This window comes from Sinocyclocheilus rhinocerous, unplaced genomic scaffold (assembly GCF_001515625.1).
Source record: "Sinocyclocheilus rhinocerous isolate Xijiao unplaced genomic scaffold, SAMN03320098_v1.1 scaffold932, whole genome shotgun sequence".
Classification (NCBI taxonomy): Eukaryota; Metazoa; Chordata; class Actinopteri; order Cypriniformes; family Cyprinidae; genus Sinocyclocheilus; species Sinocyclocheilus rhinocerous.
Genome location: NW_015638991.1, coordinates 199615 through 218622, shown reverse-complemented (window position 1 = coordinate 218622; position 19008 = coordinate 199615). Strand labels below are relative to the sequence as shown.

Here is a 19008-nt window from a genome sequence, read left to right as displayed (position 1 = left end):
TATGAAAGGATCTGTGTGTGTGTGTGTGTGTGTGTGTGTGTGTGTGTGTGTGTGTGTGTGTGTGTGTGTGTGTGTGTGTGTGATATTTTGCTCACTGGTAACAGTTGTTGTTGAATCGGTTGTAGCTCCCAAGAGCTGTCAGGGCCCCCAGACCGATAGCATAAGAAAAGAAGATCTGTGTGGCAGCATCAATCCATACCTGCCATCATAATCGTCATGACAACACGAATTATAAAACCATGTCACTTGGCTCTAGGTTTTGCTTTAAAAATACAGTACACGAGTGAATCTTTGCTTACTGTTGGATCTTAGTGCCGTTTACTCTTGAAAGCACTTGCATATTTTACTTGACCAGCCAGAAATATAAAGTTTGTAGCATGTTTTGAGATCAATTATTAAATAAATAAATTATAAAATAAGTAAAGAATTTTTGTTTTCGCCAGATTTGATTCACAATTTATTTGGGCCAAAACAATTCTTTAAAAAAAACCCATCTCTATTACTGTTTTGATAATGCTTTACATTGTATTTTTATTTATGAAATCGTTAATTGCTGAGACATGGTTTCGACATAGAATCACGTACCCACATATATCTGAACACGTGCAGCCACGCTCTCACCTGTGCCTCTGAGAGTTTGCTCCAGTTTGGTTTCAGGTAGTAAATAATGCCATTAAGAGCTCCTGGCAGTGAGACGCCATGAACAAACAAGACCACCAGGACCAGATATGGGAACACAGCTGTGAAATACACAACCTGCACACACACATACAGACACATTACTGTACTGCTCGTATTTTTCCACCTAAACCGCTGTCGCTCCTGAAATGAGTATTACGGTCTGAATAATCACAGATTTAGAATTATTATCATGGTTCGAAATCTTTTCTCTTGACAGTCAAGCACTAGAACTAAACCCAGCACACACACACACACACCCGCTGGGAGAGCTAGTAATCAGCTTACATGGCCAGTGCTCTGGCTTTAGATCTATTTTCTCATGTTCCCAACAAACATTCATAATGGTTCGGCTGATGTGTGCACAGTAAGTGTGTATGTAATGGATAATGTAGAGCCAGCCATCATTACCGCAAAATAAACCCTAGCAGGGTGATCAGGACCCTGACGTGAAGCAGATAATGAGCATCTGACTGTACATTATCCCACTTATTACACAGCTACTTATCAAATAAATACATGAAATATTGATTTGAGTACTTGATGATTAGCTTAAAACGTCCAATAACAACAGCCCATTACAGAGTTACGACCATTACAACGTACAAAACAATCAACAAAGGAAACGCTGCAATAGTATTATTACAATATTTATTTATATATTATTAAAATATATATATATAGTTTGGGGTCAGTACAATTTTTTGTTTTTGAAAGAAGTCTCTTATGCTCAACAAAGCTGCATTTATTTGATCAGAAATTCAGTAAAAACAGTAATATTGTGAAATATTATTACAATTTAAAATAACTGTTTTCTATATTTTCTATGTTAATATATTGCAAAATGTCATTTATTCCAGTGATGCCAAGCTGCCTCATTACTCCAGTCTTCAGTGTCACATGATCCTTCAGAAATCATTCTGATATGCTGATCTGCTGCTCAAGAAACATTTCTTCACATTTTTATGGAAACCGCAAGTCATTTGTTCAGGGTTCTTTGATAAATAGAAAGTTCAAAAGAACAGCACTGATTTCAAATGCAGATTTGTTGTAACATTATGACAGTCTTTACTGTAATTTTTGATCACTTTAATGCATCCTTGCTAAATAAAAGTATTAATTTCTTTTTGAAATAATATTGTTCAGCCACCATCTTTCACAAACATATATTTGTACCTTTCCAGCGGACTTAACACCCTTCCAGATGCAGAAGTAGACAATGACCCACGTAGCAAGCAGACACAAGACCATGTAACCGCTGATGTCACCCACTTCATCCAAACCACCAGACAGACGTAGGACTTTACGCCTGATCGAGAAAGAAACATTTTGTCAAACTAAAGTTAACACTAAGTATGGAAGCCCGTTTCCGCCACTGAATAAAAAATAAAAGAGGTAATTGCGACTTTTTATCTCACAATTCTGACTTTTTTTCTCAGAATTGCGTGATATAAACTCGCAATTGCGATTCTGACTTTATATCTCGCAATTCTGACTTTATATCTCGCAATTCTGACTTTATAACTCGCAATTGCGAGTTTACATCTCACAATTCTGTGAAAAAAGTCAGAATTGTGAGATAAAAAGTCGCAATTACCTTTTTTTTATTTTTTATTCAGTGGCGGAAACGGGCTTCCATAACTAACTTAGCCATTCCCAAAATAAAGCAAAAAGGTCTGAATGGAATGACCATGCTATAATACAAATGTTATCACAGCTAAAGAACACTGATAGACACAAAACAGCGACTGACAATGTAGCAAGGCATTCTTGCTTTCTACAAACAGTTAATACATAAATAGATCATACATACAAATGGTTAATACACAAGCAGTTGACGGTAGCCATTGACTTCTACAGTATTTTTCTATACTACTGAAGTCAATGGCTACCGTCAACCGAGTGACTCGGAATATTAAAATATCTTCTTTTGTGCTCAACAGAGCAACTTGAGGGTGAGTAAATGACAGAATTTTCATTTTTGGGTGAAGTATCCCTTTAAAGGGGTCATATGATGCGATTTCATTTTTTCCTTTCTCTTTAGAGTGTTACAAGCTCTCGGTGCATAAAGAAGATCTGTAAAGTTGCAAAGACTAAAGTCTCAAATCCAAAGAGATATTCTCAGTAATTATGTCCCCACTGGTTGCAACAAATGCCTCGTTTGTAATGGGTTTTAATGTTTATGTCTTGTCGCTCCGGCCGGACACGGCATCAACAGTATGTGAGGGGCGTAACATTTCTGTCTCATGCTTGAGGTATTCGGCCAATCACAACGCATTGGATAGCTGGCCAATCACAGCACACCTCGCTTTTTTAGACCGATGAGCTTTGTAAAAATCGAGGCGTTTCAAAAAGGCGGGGCATAGAGGAGAAACAATAATGCACAGTATGTGGAAAATAATGTGTTTTTTTAACTTTAAACCGCATAAACACATTTCATTACACCAAATACACAAAATAATGTTATTTTTAGCAGCATCATATGACCCCTTTAAGAGCTTCAATAGCTCATCTGATGCAACAACATTTTCTCATCGAAAAAGAAATAAAAATCTGTGCCAGGGCCTAATCGAGGTTGGAAACCTTTTCAAAGACACTTACTCCCAGAACTCCATAACAGATGATCGCAAACCCGTGTGCTCCAGACAGCTGGCACTGGTGTTGAGGGAGGAGACGTTGGGAGGGGAAGGGGACAGTGACTGAGTGAAACACACGCGGCTGAAGTTAGTGGTACAGTTGACTGTGTTCCACTCGTGTCCACACGTGGCCCACGGCAGAGGGGAAGTGAAGGAGTGAGCCAGAAAATACAGGCCCCACACCAGAACCATGATGTAGTAGGTGTTGCAGAAGAACACGATCACCATTGATGCCAGTCCAAGCCCTGGAGGAAAGAAAGACACTGCCCTTCTTCACCCTGCTGCGATACTTGCTATGCATCACGCTGGATGATATTAAAAGCCAGACAGATCAATATTCCATTATAAATCAATATCAATATTCAATAATAAATTTGCCATTAAAATGAAAGATAATTGCTGGTAGGATGAGGTATGGATCTGTTTAACTAGAGGCTGGCAAGGGTTGTGATTTGAAATACAAACATGTTGGGCTGTTAATAATACTCCACCTTTAAAAAGAGGTGCGATGTTCCATGTGGCGACTCCACCCTGTTTCATGAACTGACCCAATGCAATCTCCAGGAAGAACACTGGAACACCTCCAACAAACACCATCAGGACATAGGGGATCAGAAACACACCTGCAACACACAGGAAATAACAAGACTTTGCAAACTGAGTCAGAAATTTTCGCACATTAAAAAATAAATACGACCTCACGTTGTGTCAATCACGTTTACACACTGCCTCCGAAACGTTCGTCGGTCATAAAAAAAATTCGGATCAGGTTCGATTTTCTGCGTTTTCGCATCTGTAGCATGCATTTTGATAGGAAAGTATGACAAATGCGAAAAAATAAATGCATGCGAAAATTTCGGACTCAAATGCTTGTTACAGAAATAGTATACTTAAGCTTGAACTGAATGTAATGCTTTAGGACACTTAATTGCATGTTAATTGCAATTAAATGAAATGTATTATATGTTATTTTTTCAACACACTGAAAGGAGATGCGTTTGTGTAAATAAAAATATCCATATTTAAACTTCATAAACCATAATCTCTAGCTTCCGCTAACTGTTGTACACGTGTTCACGAGAGATGTTTTAAAGGGGTCATATGATGCGATTTCAAGGTTTCCTTTCTCTTTGGAGTGTTACAAGCTGATTGTGCATAGATAAGATCCCTGACATCATGGGGTAATTTTCATTTTTGGGGCATACTATTTTAAGAAAACTCTTAAAATGTAGTCTTTGTGTATGTAAGAGAGAGACCAAAATAGATTAGGTCTGCATTGCAAATCATGTTGTTTACAGACAGATAACAAATCCAATGTTTAGTATCAGCTCTATAGACGCAACTGACTCTGTTCTTATGACACTGATGCTGACTTACTGACACGCTTCAGCTGGCAGTAAAGGGGAAACAAAAAAAGCTTATAACTCTGAGCCACATACATCACCACCTACAAGCGTCAGAAGAGCTGCACAGGTGGTTAATGTTACGAGAGAAGGAGAGGAGAACAAAGAACAGAGTATCACTTCTTCAACCTTTGATAAACTTAGGCCATGAACAGTAGACAGCCATTGTCCTTCCTCTTTCTTCCTGTCTGTCGGGCCCATGTTTATTTTTCTCAGCGCTTTGACCTTCTAATTTATCTCTACTGGCAGATTCCTCTTTACATTTCAGATGATTTAGTTTATTAGTGTTAAAGGAACAGTTCACTCAAAAATGGAAATTTGCTGAAAATTCACTCACCCTCAGGCCATTTAAGATGTAGATGATTTTGTTTCTTCATCAGCATGTTTTGTCTGAATCAGAAATATGCATATAGAGAAATATATAGATCAAGCAAAAACAGTCCAAAGCAGATCTAAACAAATACATTGGTGGGTTTTGATGTGAGAGGACAACAGGGGATGGACTTTTTCACTGGAGGAAGCTATTATGAAGTTATTTTGAATTATGGATTATTTTGGACAGAAGCAATGGTTTGAAGTTAAAACGTCTTGATGGATTACAAATAAAACAAACACTTAACAAGACTAATTGATGGACTGGAATGGTGTGGATTATTGTGGTGTTTTTATCAGCTGTTTGGACTCTCATTCTGACGGCACCCATTCACTGCAGAGCATCCATTGGTGAGCAACTGATGCAATGCTTCATTTCTCCAAATCTGTTCTGATGAAGAAACAAACTCATCTACATCTTGGATGGCCTGAGAGTCAGCAACATTTTATTTTTTAAATTCAGGGTCACTAATTGATCAATAATTGAGTATAGAAAGGAAAATCTCACATTTTCAATTTGGTCTCAAGACTTTTAGACCCCACTCTATGTATCAGTTCGGTTAAATATCATATACCTGTGCCTGACTGTATATATCTCACCTCCTCCATTCTTAAAACAGAGGTAAGGAAATCTCCAGACGTTTCCAAGGCCAACAGCAAATCCAACACAGGACATGATAAAGTCCATCTGCCTGCTCCATGTTTGTCGTTCTGAATGCCCCAGTTCTGTGTTGGGGTCACCGGTCTTCATCAAACCCACGCAAACACTGGGCTCAGCAACCTCCGTACTGGACCCCTCAGTCTCTGACACCAAAGGACGGGCGACTTCTGCTTCCTCCTGAGATTCATCCTCACACGTGCCGCCATCATCTGAGAGAGAGACGAACACGACCCTTCTTTTGCTTTAATAACAGCAACATTTTAACTGATATGAACTCCAGTAGTTTGTAATAAAGTGTAAAAATTTGATATCACAAATTTGCATATTAGATTTAAATAGTTCATATATATGTGTGTGTGAGTATGTATATATATATATATATATATATGTGTGTGTGTGTGTGTGTGTATCACAACTTAATTTTTGATTAGTAATATGCTTTGCTAAGAACTTCATTTGGACAACTTTAAAGATGATTTTCTCAATATTTAGATTTGTTTGCACCCTCAGATTCCAGATTTTCAAATAGTTGTATCTCAGCCAGATATTGTCCTATCCTAACAAACCATACATCAATGGAAAGCTTATTTATTCAGCTTTCAGATGTATACATGTATAGATAAAACATTTAAGTTTTTGTTTACATAATATATCCGTGTCTACTGTGTATATTTATTATGAATATATAAATACACACATGCATGTATATATTTCAGAAAAATATGTTATGTTTATATATGAAATATATTTATCTATAATATAAATTATATGAATATAAATATAGACATGTAAATATTTTCAAAATAAATGCTGTATGTGCGTGTGTATTTATATATACATAATAAAACGGTACACACACATATATTACGTAAACAAAAACTTTTATTCTGGATGCGATTAATGGTTTGACAGCACTAGTAAACACACGGAGACCAGATCTGGATCCTGTTCAGATAACTCCAGTGTTTCAGAGCAGTCCGTGTAACGAAAGATACATTACTAGCAAACACCAATCTGATTCAGTCGATTTATAGATGACATTTTATATCAGGTCTATGTAAATACACAGTTATTAACGTGTTATTCCTGTTATTATCAATAGGTATGTAAACAAACAAGCATATAAAGCCATTCTTACTGGAGAAGTGCTCTTCTGGCGACATGCCGCGCACTGGCCAGCAGGAGCGTCGCGCGCCCGAGAACTAACAAATAACGGTTCTTCACCTTTTATTATTTTTTAATTCGCGTTGTGCGGTACTTTTCCGTGGGGTTGCTGTCTGATTGTTTGGGTGAAACTGATCTTCTGCAGAACGTCGACAAGATTGATCTCCAAATTATAATAATTGACGTGCGTCGCTGGCAGACGAGGAATAAAAGGGTCTCAAAAGCAGTCGACAAAGCACTTGAAGGTAAGCCTGAAGAATCGCATGGATGTTGGTTAAACGCGCATGATAGTAAGTCTTAAAGGAGCTCCCGGTTTGGTGAAGGGAAAAGCAGGTGTGAGGTTGCGCCTGTCTCGTTGGGTCTTGCACTGCTCTGAAAGCATCAGCGCTCGGCTGCAGCGTCCCGGTCATGATGCTCGGCGCGGCGCTGTGATTGGCTGAGGAATGTGCGGTCGTCTGTGATTGGCTGATGTCCGACGTTATCACACACAAACGCGTAGCTGACTGACAAAAGCCGCGTACTGATTCTGATTCTGCACGAGTCTCACAGCGACACACTATTCATCTGTTAACACCTGTTTTTATACAGTCTGTGGTTAACACTCCGTGTAAGAAGATGTGTTGGAGAGTTGCAGAGATAAATACACGTCGGGCTCAAATCGAAACAGAAATGCGTCGAGTGGAGCCACTCATGATCAATGCTGGGTTAATTTGAGTACACTGGGTTGATTATTAGCTTGATGGAGAAAAGGAAGAATAAATGTGGTTTGGCAAAAGGAACCTGACTTGAACTGATGTTCCCTGGACTTAACCTTACTGTTGAACTTATCATGGCCGATTACCTTTAGACGTTCAACATGTTATGCAAATTAATTCATTAATTTACTTACATCTGTTTGTAAAATTTGACTCTATATTTTAAGTGGGTGCATATGAGTGGATCCACACAATTTGAAGTTTGTGAAAATTATGCCATATTTAAAATGATTTTTAAAATGATTTGAAATACTTTAAGTAATTTTAAAGTACGTTCTTTCATTTAAGTGAAGTATTAAAGTAGCTTTTTTATTTTTTATAGTAATTTTTAATTACTTAAGCATTTTAAAGTTTTTAATTTTTAATATTTAAAGTAATTTTACTCAATCAATATTCATTTATTAATCTGAGAAGATGAAATACTCCAAGGCACTCGTGTAGTAAAAAATAAAAGGCCTTTAATTAGCTGGGCAAAATCATTAAAACAGTTAAAAGTGTAATCTCATTTCATAGAATATGAATTCATTAATGTTTTTTTTTTTTTTAACCTGTCATAATACACTCAAGAGTCCAGTTTTATACCAAAACAAATGTTAAGATGTCTCCATTCTAACTTCTCTAGTAGTTACAATGGACCTAAATAACCCCCTTTAGACTTATTGTACCCTATTAAAGTAGTCTGCATCATACTTCAGGGGATAGAAATGGTCTTTTGCCTTTGCCAAGCCCAAAGGTATTCACAAAGCAGTATCGAATTTATAGAGTACACAAGCATAGCCAGACAGCTGTGAGAAACTATTCGTGTTTAGTGAGTCACCAAAAGCCCCAAAATTCCATAGACTCTGTATTAAGCCTCAAGATCCAGAGGGTATTAAAGGATCTTTTGCAATAATGGCTTACGTGCTGTTCTATTGAGTTCCCTCGGCAGCTACAGCACAGGAGAAGTGTGTGTGTGTGTGTGTGTGTGTGTGTACAGTACCTTCAGGTAGCACATTTGAAAGCTTTTTTTCTTTTGAATATGGCATGTGTGTGTCATCTAAAGTGGCAACATTCTGAGAATATAGCTTTCTGTAATGAAAACAAATGGAAGGTTACTAAAATTAAAGGTTTATCAAATTGTTAGAACAGAAATTGTTAGAACCTGTAGTGGATACTTAAAGGTGCAATGTGTAATATTTACGTCGATCTATTGACAGAAATGCAGTATGATATACATAACTATGTTTTCAGAGGTGTATAAAGACCTTGCTTAATGAACCGTTATGTTTTTATTACCTTAGATTGAGCAATTTATATCTACATACACCGCGGGTCCCCTTACATGGAAGCCGCCGCCATGTTTCTACAGTAGCCCTAAACGGACAAACTGCTCTACACAGCGCGTTTCGTCGCTTTGTTGTTCTTGCGAATAAAACACTGACACAAGGATGAACAAGTGCATTAAAATTTCGCAATAACATCGATTTATTAAATAATTCAGTAAATATAATTCCTTAATTTACCTTTGTAAAATCGCATTGCTCTCTGCTGTCTTTACCGACGACATCTTAGTCCTGTATCGGCCACCGTAGCTTCCCTAAAGGGAGGGCTGAGCGGGGGACTGAGCCGTTGGTTGCAATTCGCAACCTCACCGCTAGATGCCGCTAAAATGTACACACTGCACCTTTAAGTAATTTTATATAATTGCGCCTCATGAGTTTGAAATTCTGTAAATTATCACTGCCAGTTCTACACCATTAAAGTTTAAAATTCAACAGACATGCCACTAGGTTTCAAAACTGTTTTATGGAGTTGTGTGTACTAAAAGTGTTTTTGGAAAGATGTTTTGTCAGCTGAACAATCGGTATGTTGTTAAACAACAGTACGGTCCATTGAACACACTGTATTTCGAATCCCTCACAGCCTGGCTTTCATACTTGTCAAAAATTAATGCATATATTAATGCATAAATAAACAGAACCTTCTTAAGTAAAAACAATGCCCTCTTGTGGGGAACACCTGCACTTGTATATCGGTGAAATCTGTAATGTGTGATTGCTGAGGTTTAATTCCTACAGAAAGTTGACCAGTGAAATCGAAAACACCACCCATTCACTCTTCTATAAATATGAATTTATTTCATAATTAATTTAACTTACATATCTGACTATTTCTTTGCTTGCAATAGCGCATTAAAATGGAAAAAGACAACCTGTGCGTAACCAAACCTGAGATAGACACACATTATGTGACTATATTTATATGTGTGTGTGTACACACCACATTTGATATATATGAATAAATAATAAATAATTAAATAAATAGCAAATTGACAAATAAATAATAACTTTGAACCACATTGACTAAAACGCTTTCATAAATAGGGAATAAATAAGTTGTGCGACACCAGCAAACTATGCATCAGTGAACGTTTAGCTATTATTGAAAGCAATTTCCCCGTTGAACTCATGAATATTAAATGATATGTCACCGGAGCAGGGGCTGACAGCTATATAAAGGTAAAGCTCACAGCAGCGGGTATCTCTTACTGCACCAGCTTTTACTTTCCTAAACAAGGCTTCACATTAGCAGAAACTGAATCTGGATCAGCTGTCTGATCGTCTGGTTCAGAGGTCTTGGTGAAGGTCTCCGTGCTCGGGCTTTTTGCTTTGGCCGTCTGGATGCCATGAGACCAGACGCTGGTAGCGCTCCTGCCGCTGCTGGTCAGGGTCGATGTTCACCCACACACTTCCTGTCCATTTGAAGCCCCGAGTGACTAAGCAGTCGCCGTGCAGAGAGAATTCATCCAGCTCTCCAACCCAACCTGACGGAAATATGTGAAGAAGAACAACGGTGAGTTCGGTAATATTCATTATGCATACGCTACAATCAGAGCTGGGAAGTAACTCATTACATGTGATCTGGATTACGTAATCAGATTACAAAAAATAAGTACTTGTAGTTAGATTGGATTATATTTTAAAATACTCATAATCAGACTCCAGATTCGTTTTTATGGATTACATGGTTGCATATTATTTTCACAATGGAAATAAATTATTCAGAATTTATTGGTTCACCCTATTTCCTTTTTTACATCTTTTAAATGTTCCTTTCTAAAAGCCTACTGCTTATATACACTCAGAAAATCTTCCAGTTTCGTGGACATTCACACAGAGATCAGCCATTAGTCAGGTGGCTACACAGCATTTGACCACAGGATTTACAAAAATCATTTCAAGTTTAAAAGTGTTTCAACATCTACTGATGAACACATACATTTTTATTTGAATTATCACACTATCGGTTATTTTCCCATGTATTACTTTGGAAGGCGTTTGTCTTTCAAACACATTAAAATGCACATAAATTCACCAACTTTTTGTTGTTGTCTGATTTTCTTTCACCTAATATATTTACTTGAAGTACCATGAGATTTACAAATACATTTTTTAATAATTAAGTATCACATTTGCATGTTTCTCTGACATTGATTATGGTCACATGACATGCAGGTAAACAAATATTTTTTTCTAGTGTTTTAGTTTGATTGATTTTTAAATGATTTATTTTAATTTAACATTTTTATGATTTTAAATTTTTATGTTTTTTTTAATTATTAGCTTTTCATTCAACTCATAAACCCCCTGCAGTTTCTTCACACACTTCAGTTTGGGAAACCTTGACGTAATGTACAGTAAAGTTTATCGCACTTCATGTTGCTAATAACAACGAATAGAATATATTTTCTTACTGATTTATATTTTTATATTAATATGGTACAAGATTATCCTATTTAAATCAATGTGATAAACGAGTTAGGTCAAAAGTAATCCAAAAGTAATCTAAAAGTAGTGTGATTATATTACCTAAAATGTGTAATCTAATGGATTACGTTACTAAATACAATTTTTGTCATGTAATTTGGAATCAGTGACGGATTACAATTTGTAAGTAATCTACCCAGCTCTGATAACAATAAATTTAAAAAAAAGATATAGTCACAAATACAGGAAATGGAGGCATATGAAAAAGAGAAACTCACCATTGCCATCTGAGAGGTGGTTGTACCACAGCAGAGCGGTTCCAGCTACAGGTTTGACCTTCAGATTACCTTTATCACAGTACTGCTGAGAGAGATCACCTAAGACCTGCAACACACACACACACACACACACACACACACACACACAAAAGTGAAGCTGCAATAACGTCAAGTGCCTAAGATAGCTATCATAATTCAAGACCTTCTTCCTGTTGCTGCCTGGTTGGCATGGCAACAGAGCTCACCTCCCCCTGTTGCCACAGAAACAGGAAATGGCTCACCTCCTCCTCGTATGTCCTGTTGTCAGCCACAGGGAAGCTGGTCTCTCCACCTCCATCCGCCGAGTTCAGATGCAGCAAGGCCGTCAGATACCTGCGTATCAGGTCAGATACAGTCTTTTTATTATGGCGTAACATTTTTAAGAGTCACTCAAACAGATTCCAAATGTCTTATACAGTAGATGTACCTGCATGCGACCTGCTTGGAGGCGGAGTTATTAGCTGCCAGGTGTGTGTGGGCGCAGCTGCTGTCGTGATTGGTGGGACCGCTGTCGTGGTGGGCGTGGCTGTAGCCGCCCTGCTCATAACGGACGACTTCCATTGGCTCGCTGAGATCGACCAATGAGGATGGCAGTCGCGTTAAACGGGTCACTCTGGAGAAAAAATTAATAAATAAATAGTTTGTCTATGTTTTATCTGCATGTCTTAATCTATCTCTACTTTGTACAACGTCTAGTACACAAGTAAGTAGCAGATTTTTACCCCAAAGCAATGTTATTTCAAGAAAAATCTTCCTGCGGTGACCCGGGATTAAAGGGACAGTTCACCCCAAAATTAAAATACTGTCATCAATTACTCACCCTCATATCACTCCAATCCTGTATGGGTGTCTTTCTGCTACAGAACACCAAACTCTTTTTATTTATTTTTCTCTCCGTCTCTTTTCTTTTCTGTTTTGTTTCGTTTCAACTGGTTTTGTCAGTGAAAGTCAATATGGAAGGCAAAAACAAGACAAAACATAATAAATGTTTCAAAATTGTTTTTGTCTGTGCATGCCAAAACAAAACAAACTGAAATTTTTTTTCAAAAAAACAAACAACAAAATGTTCCAACTTATTTGTCCATACAATGAAAGTCAATGAGAAGACCAAAACAAAGCAAAGCAAAACAAAAAACTAAATGAAAGCCAATGAGAAGTCCAAAACAGAACAATAAAACAAAAATAAACACAAACAAAACAAAATGTTCCACCTTCTTTGTCCATATATTGAAAGTCAACGAGAAGTCCAAAACAAAACAATGCAAAACAAAGCAAGAAAGAAAAGTTCCAACGTCTTTGTCCACACAATGAAAGTCAATGTGGAGTCCAAAACAAAACAGATGTTTCAATTGATTTCGTCTGTGCAGTCCAAAAAAAATTTTAAAATGAACACAAACAAAACGTTCCAACTTCTTTGTCCAGACAATGAAAGTCCATGAGAAGTCCAAAACCAAACAAAACAAAGAAAAAAGTGGTTTCCTTCAGGTTCAGGTCAAATGAGCCCATTTACAAGTCTCTATGATATTCTGGTCTCTATAAATGGCTTGGACTCCTCCTTCATTGTAAGTCTTTGTAATTCATCAACAAGCCGCATTATTTGAGGTAGCAATCACGTCTGTAGCACAAATCTTAGATGGTGTGGGACAAGTTACATCTTTAGGGTTAGGGGTGTGTTTAAATCCTCAACATAAAGTATGTGCAACAGTAATAGCGATGATTGCCTCAGAAAACAGCACACGTAAAACATTACTGTTGATGCCAGTGTTACAATGAGCAAGGCGAGAAAAACAAGAATAGCATTTCTCTGTTTTTCTCCTTTATTCGCAGGTCAGTGAGTCTTCACTCTTTCCCCTCCGGAACCGAACCACAGCGGGACGCTCTCCAGACAATAGAGCAGGGGGACCGGAAGAGGGGACGCTACCTCAGCGAGACCGTATGCGACCGGATGTGTGTGTGTGTAACCCTCATATTAATGAGACTTTAATGAGTGACGATAGGATCCATCCGGAAGCTGCTAGAAAACACTGCATGTTGTGTCATTGTGTCAGACCCACCACTCTCTCTCTCTCACACACACACACACACTTCACTTACCAGAAGGGTTGGTCTCAAGCCCGGTGTGGATTTTCCGTAAATTGTATGAGCTCAGCCAAGATCCATCAGTCGAATGGGACAGACTCAAAATCTGCAGCAGAACAGATGCTTTTAATTCTGGGAATATTCATTTTTATAACCGTTTCTATCTCTCAGCTCACTCAGTATTCCCAAGAACAGAATTCTGTCATCATTTCCTCACTCTCTCATTGTTCAGTATTGTAACTGTATTATTTTCTTTCGTGGAACAAAAAATGAGTCATTTAGCTTTCAAAGAAGCACTGAAAACGACCATGTTTTTGAAGAAAATATACAATGTATTTATATACACCGAATGTAGGGGTGTGCGATATTGACAAAAAATAATATCTCTGTATTTTTAGAGACTTCGACGATAACTATAGTTAAACGATATTTTGCTGAGTGTGTTTATGTGCTGGGAATTTGGCAGGTTTAGGCCTGTCACGGATAAATAAATATGACACAAAAAAACGCCAGTAGGTGGCGGCAAGTCCATCTTAATGAATGATTCATTGAATCCTTAAAACGCACATCCCTATCTGAAAGTCATTATGACTGAAAATATTCCAGTCCACCACAACTTGCACAGGTTTGCAACAACTTTAATTTTCTGTTTAATAACAGAAAATTAAATTTCTGTTATTATTTAGTCACTCACATGTTGTCCCATACCTGCATTCATTTCTTTCTTGTGCTGAACACAAAGGAGGATTTTTAAAACAATTTTTTTAAATATTAAAATAAATGTTTATTCAATGTTTATTATATTATTATTGCATTTTACATATTATTATTATAATTTTTTTTTATTAAGGATTTTCAAATAATACAGGCACTAACAATGGTTTGCAACAACTTTAATTTTCTGTTTAATAACAGAAAATTAAATTTCTGTTATTATTTAGTCACTCACATGTTGTCCCATACCTGCATTCATTTCTTTCTTGTGCTGAACACAAAGGAGGATTTTTAAAACAATTTTTTTAATATTAAAATAAATGTTTATTCAATGTTTATTATATTATTATTGCATTTTACATATTATTATTATTTATTTTTTTTATTAAGGATTTTCAAATAATACAGGCACTAACAATCAAAACAATCAGACAAACACACAAACAAACAAAACCCCCCAGCGCTGAGAATTAAATAGCACATCCCTGAAAATATTAATTATTAATTAATTATTATTATTATTAATTATGCACTGTAAGTCGCTTTGGATAAAAGCATCTGCTAAATGCATAAATAAATAAATAAAATAAATACAATAGTAATCTCTACCTGTTTAATTCAAACAAAAACATGTCAGGTAAGGAAGAGCCAAAGCTCTCTTAAAATAAAAGTTCAGAGTTTTTGTAAAAAAAAGAGTGGAGGGGTTCCAAAAGTCTCCAGAATTTGTCCGACTTGTGATTGAGATCATAAGTTAATTTCTCCAGAGGAAGAAAGGCAGACAGCTGGGATATCCACATAGTAACAGTTGGAACCTGAGGCGTAGACCACTTCAGTAGAATACATTTTTAGCCAAAAATGAGAGTATTACAAACAAAGGCTTAGAGTCCGAGTCAAAAAGATCTTTAGAAGTGTCATTCAACAAATAAAGTGAAGGAGATGAAATAAAACGTTTCCCTGTTATCTCCTGGGTTACAGAATGAACCCCTTTCCAGAATGGTTGAATGTGATAAGGAGGATATTTTAAAGAATGTGGGTAACCAAAAATTAGCTGGTCCACATTGACTTTGAAAAAACTATGAAGCCACTGGGGACCAGAAACTGTTTGGTTACCCATTTTCTTCAAAATAACATTTAAGTTCAACAGAAAAAGAAACTCATTCAGGTTTAAAAAACAACTTGAGAGTGAGTAAATTAATTGATTTTTGGCTGAACTATCCCTTTAATTGACTTTGAAAAAACTATGAAGCCACTGGGGACCAGAAACTGTTTGGTTACCCATTTTCTTCAAAATAACATTTAAGTTCAACAGAAAAAGAAACTCATTCAAGGTTTAAAAAACAACTTGAGAGTGAGTAAATTAATTGATTTTTGGCTGAACTATCCCTTTAATGTTAATTAAACACCAAAACACAATAACTTTAATAAAACCTTTAATTTGTTTCTTCACCCACTTTAACCTAAATATCTGCCACTCTTTTTATTTTAGATTTGGTTACCTTGAAAGGCTTTGTTTTTAAAATAGGGAAATTAGTTTGGCTTTACTGCTCAGCCAACTTGCAAAATAGTACAACCAACATGGCAAAGAATCGTGATAAAATAGTGATATTTCTGGAAAAAATCGTGAAATAATATTTTTGCCATATTACCCACCCCTACTGACTAAATGTTCTTTTATTCTATTGAAGCCACTGAACTGATACATGTAAGTGGCAGCACTGTGTCTGACCTCCTCTCTCTGCAGAAGGCCGTCCTGGTTGAGGTCGAGCAGGCTGAAGAGCTGGTCTTCAGTGAGCTGCTCCTCCTGGCTGTCTGGCGCTGTGAGCAGAGAGCTGTGGGTCAGGCCCTTCAGCTGGGCCAGCTGCATCACCACACTGCTCTCCTCCACACTCAGGAACCCCGGGATCTCTGAAACACACGTCAACATGCCGCTGTCAGTCTGCATGCTGCATTTTAAGCACCTATATATCCTATACTGCATAATATATACACACTACTGTTCTTTTTATTAAGTATATATAAATAGACACACATGCATGTATATATTTAAGAAAAACTATGTTATGTTTATATATTAAATATGTTTATATATAATATAAATTATATGATTGTAAATACATGTACATATTTTCTAAATATATACTGTATGTGTGTGTATTTATATACTGTATACATAATAAATATACACAGTACACACATATATTATGTAAACAAAAACTTTTATTTTGGATGCGATTAATCGCGATTAATCGTTTGGCAGCACTACTTTTAAGGCAAATTAACATGGCAAATGTTCCTCCGTGATGCTGGTATGGTAAGGTGAATTCCAGAGCATTGCTATGTGATTGCTTACAGTCTTCTCTGTTGTGGGTATCAGCTGAAGATCCCAGCACACCTCCTAACAATGTGTTAAGAGAGTCTTAAAGGCTGACCTGATTTCAGAGTATCTGTGTTTGATCTATTGTAGCAGTAAGTGTCTGTGAGAGGCAGACAGGGAGAACATTATGAGATTAGACTCCAGGATTAAAGGATCACACTAACACTATGCAGGCTAATCAACAGACACTGCAAATGGGTGTTAATGTAATCAATTCTCATTTGGTGAGAACCATCATTCCCAGGTGAATGTGAAGATACAGAAGTTGGTAGTAAAACAGTACTAGTCTGAGTCCAGTTGCATAAACACAGCTACTATCTTAAGACGGTTTACCTTAAGAACTAGCTTGACCAACTAGCTGTTAGCCAAGGGCAATCTGTCTTACTTTCGGATTCAAATTAGACTAATTTTCTGTTTTATGTAACTGACTTGAATAACGACCAGCCTTACAGAAATACAATTAGATGACTAACTTCTATGACTAGTCTAATCAGTTTATGCAACAGGCCACAGACGTTTGGGATAAATTTACTAAAATTGTTAGGGTGTCACCATCTTAAAGATTTGAAAGTTGTATGCTTAAAATAACATTTGTTTTGTAGGCAAATGTAAACGTAGGCATATGAATATATTTACAAAGCAAGTATATTAATATAGGAAAATGTTTTTGGAAATAATAAGCAAATAAATAAAAAATAATGTATTTATTCTATATACGTTAATTTAATTAACGTACATATATTCTTTGTAAATAAATAAATAAAAGATTTTTCCCCTATAAATATAATTTGCAAATAAGTGTTTTTATAAATATTATTTTATAAAACATAAAAACACAAATATTTTTTATAAATATTAATATGCAATTAAAAGGGTTTATATAAATATTGTTTGCAATAAATATTTTTACTATTGTTTGCAAATAAATAACTAAACGTTTTTATAACTATTATTTGCAAAAATAAATGTTTTATAAATATTAATCTGCATTTAAATACATTTTTCTATAGATATTATTTGCAAATAAACTGATGATTTTGAAATTATTATTTGAAGATAAATACATATTTTATAAATATTATTTGCAAACAAACGAACATAAATGTTCTTTGTTTTGGTTTACTATACAATACTTCGAAAATCATTTGGAAAATAATAATAATAAAGAATGAGTGGGTGTATCCAAATGTTTGACTAGTACTGTATATATTAAGACTGGTTTAATCTGGGTAATGGACACATTTTTAAATGGCTAAGATTAGAGCAGAGGCCACTAAATTGGCAAATATAATAAATTGCGCCCATCCCCCTCTTTGAGACTCATGGTATTGCCTGACCCATTGAGAGTGTTAATGAGACTGTGCCATTAATGTGTTCCGGCGGGGGCCATTGTTTCTCTGGGATGGGTGAGTGCTCGGTGATTTAGATCACTGTATATAGGTTTCAGCATTATCTACCACTGTTATTGTTCAACATCATTCAAATGCAGACAACGCATAAACATATACACGCACAGAGACGCACGCTCTTCATAAAGCTCTTCCGCATGGTTTGTCTGCGAGAGATGCGGTCTCTCTAATTCAATAGATGGGACGAGGGGGAAAGAAAGGGTCCTGGGAATGAAGTGGACAGGAAGTGAGGGCCATTTTTGGGGTAGACATTGTGTGGTGCTCCCAGCAGGGGAAGAAAAACTCCTGAGCATCACACACGCACAGACGCCGCTCCAGTCCTCTCACACTTACACACTTCCTTTCACACACCTCTGTCACAGCCAGGCCTTCCCAGAGCTTTACACTTTCACTGGCTGACCGTTCCCAAAACAACTTCTCATACAGTGAACACAAAAAACATATCCAAATACATTTATCTATCCATCTAACCATGAACATCTAATCATCTACTAATCTATCCAAACATTTATCTATGCAACGTTTATATTCAACATCTATCCACTCACCTATCCATCTATCTATCTGTCTGTCTATCTGTCTGTCTATCTGTCTCTGTCTGTCTGTCTGTCTGTCTATCTATCTATCTATCTGTCTGTCTGTCTGTCTGTCTGTCTGTCTATCTATCTATCTATCTGTCTGTCTGTCTGTCTGTCTGTCT

General features: G+C 36.5%; 2 protein-coding genes across 2 annotated transcripts in view; both read right to left on the bottom strand.

Annotated features, from left to right (window-relative positions):
• Positions 1 to 7252, bottom strand: part of LOC107750894 (sodium- and chloride-dependent creatine transporter 1) — a 15297-nt gene extending 8045 nt beyond the window's left edge. Inside the window, exons 1-7 of the mRNA XM_016566458.1 lie at positions 6889 to 7252; positions 5690 to 5959; positions 3806 to 3937; positions 3280 to 3559; positions 1855 to 1987; positions 622 to 756; positions 96 to 199 (exon numbers count right to left, since the gene is read on the bottom strand). Of these exons, the coding sequence (XP_016421944.1) occupies positions 96 to 199; positions 622 to 756; positions 1855 to 1987; positions 3280 to 3559; positions 3806 to 3937; positions 5690 to 5959; positions 6889 to 6913 (1079 nt within the window). The 5' untranslated portion in view covers positions 6914 to 7252. The remainder of the gene's footprint in view (positions 1 to 95; positions 200 to 621; positions 757 to 1854; positions 1988 to 3279; positions 3560 to 3805; positions 3938 to 5689; positions 5960 to 6888) is intronic.
• A 2512-nt stretch (positions 7253 to 9764) lies between these two features.
• The window catches only part of p4htma (prolyl 4-hydroxylase, transmembrane a), a 19772-nt gene continuing 10528 nt past the window's right edge, over positions 9765 to 19008 (bottom strand). Inside the window, exons 3-8 of the mRNA XM_016566457.1 lie at positions 16252 to 16430; positions 13823 to 13917; positions 12160 to 12345; positions 11975 to 12065; positions 11694 to 11799; positions 9765 to 10472 (exon numbers count right to left, since the gene is read on the bottom strand). Coding sequence (XP_016421943.1) covers positions 10276 to 10472; positions 11694 to 11799; positions 11975 to 12065; positions 12160 to 12345; positions 13823 to 13917; positions 16252 to 16430 — 854 coding nt within the window. The 3' untranslated portion in view covers positions 9765 to 10275. The remainder of the gene's footprint in view (positions 10473 to 11693; positions 11800 to 11974; positions 12066 to 12159; positions 12346 to 13822; positions 13918 to 16251; positions 16431 to 19008) is intronic.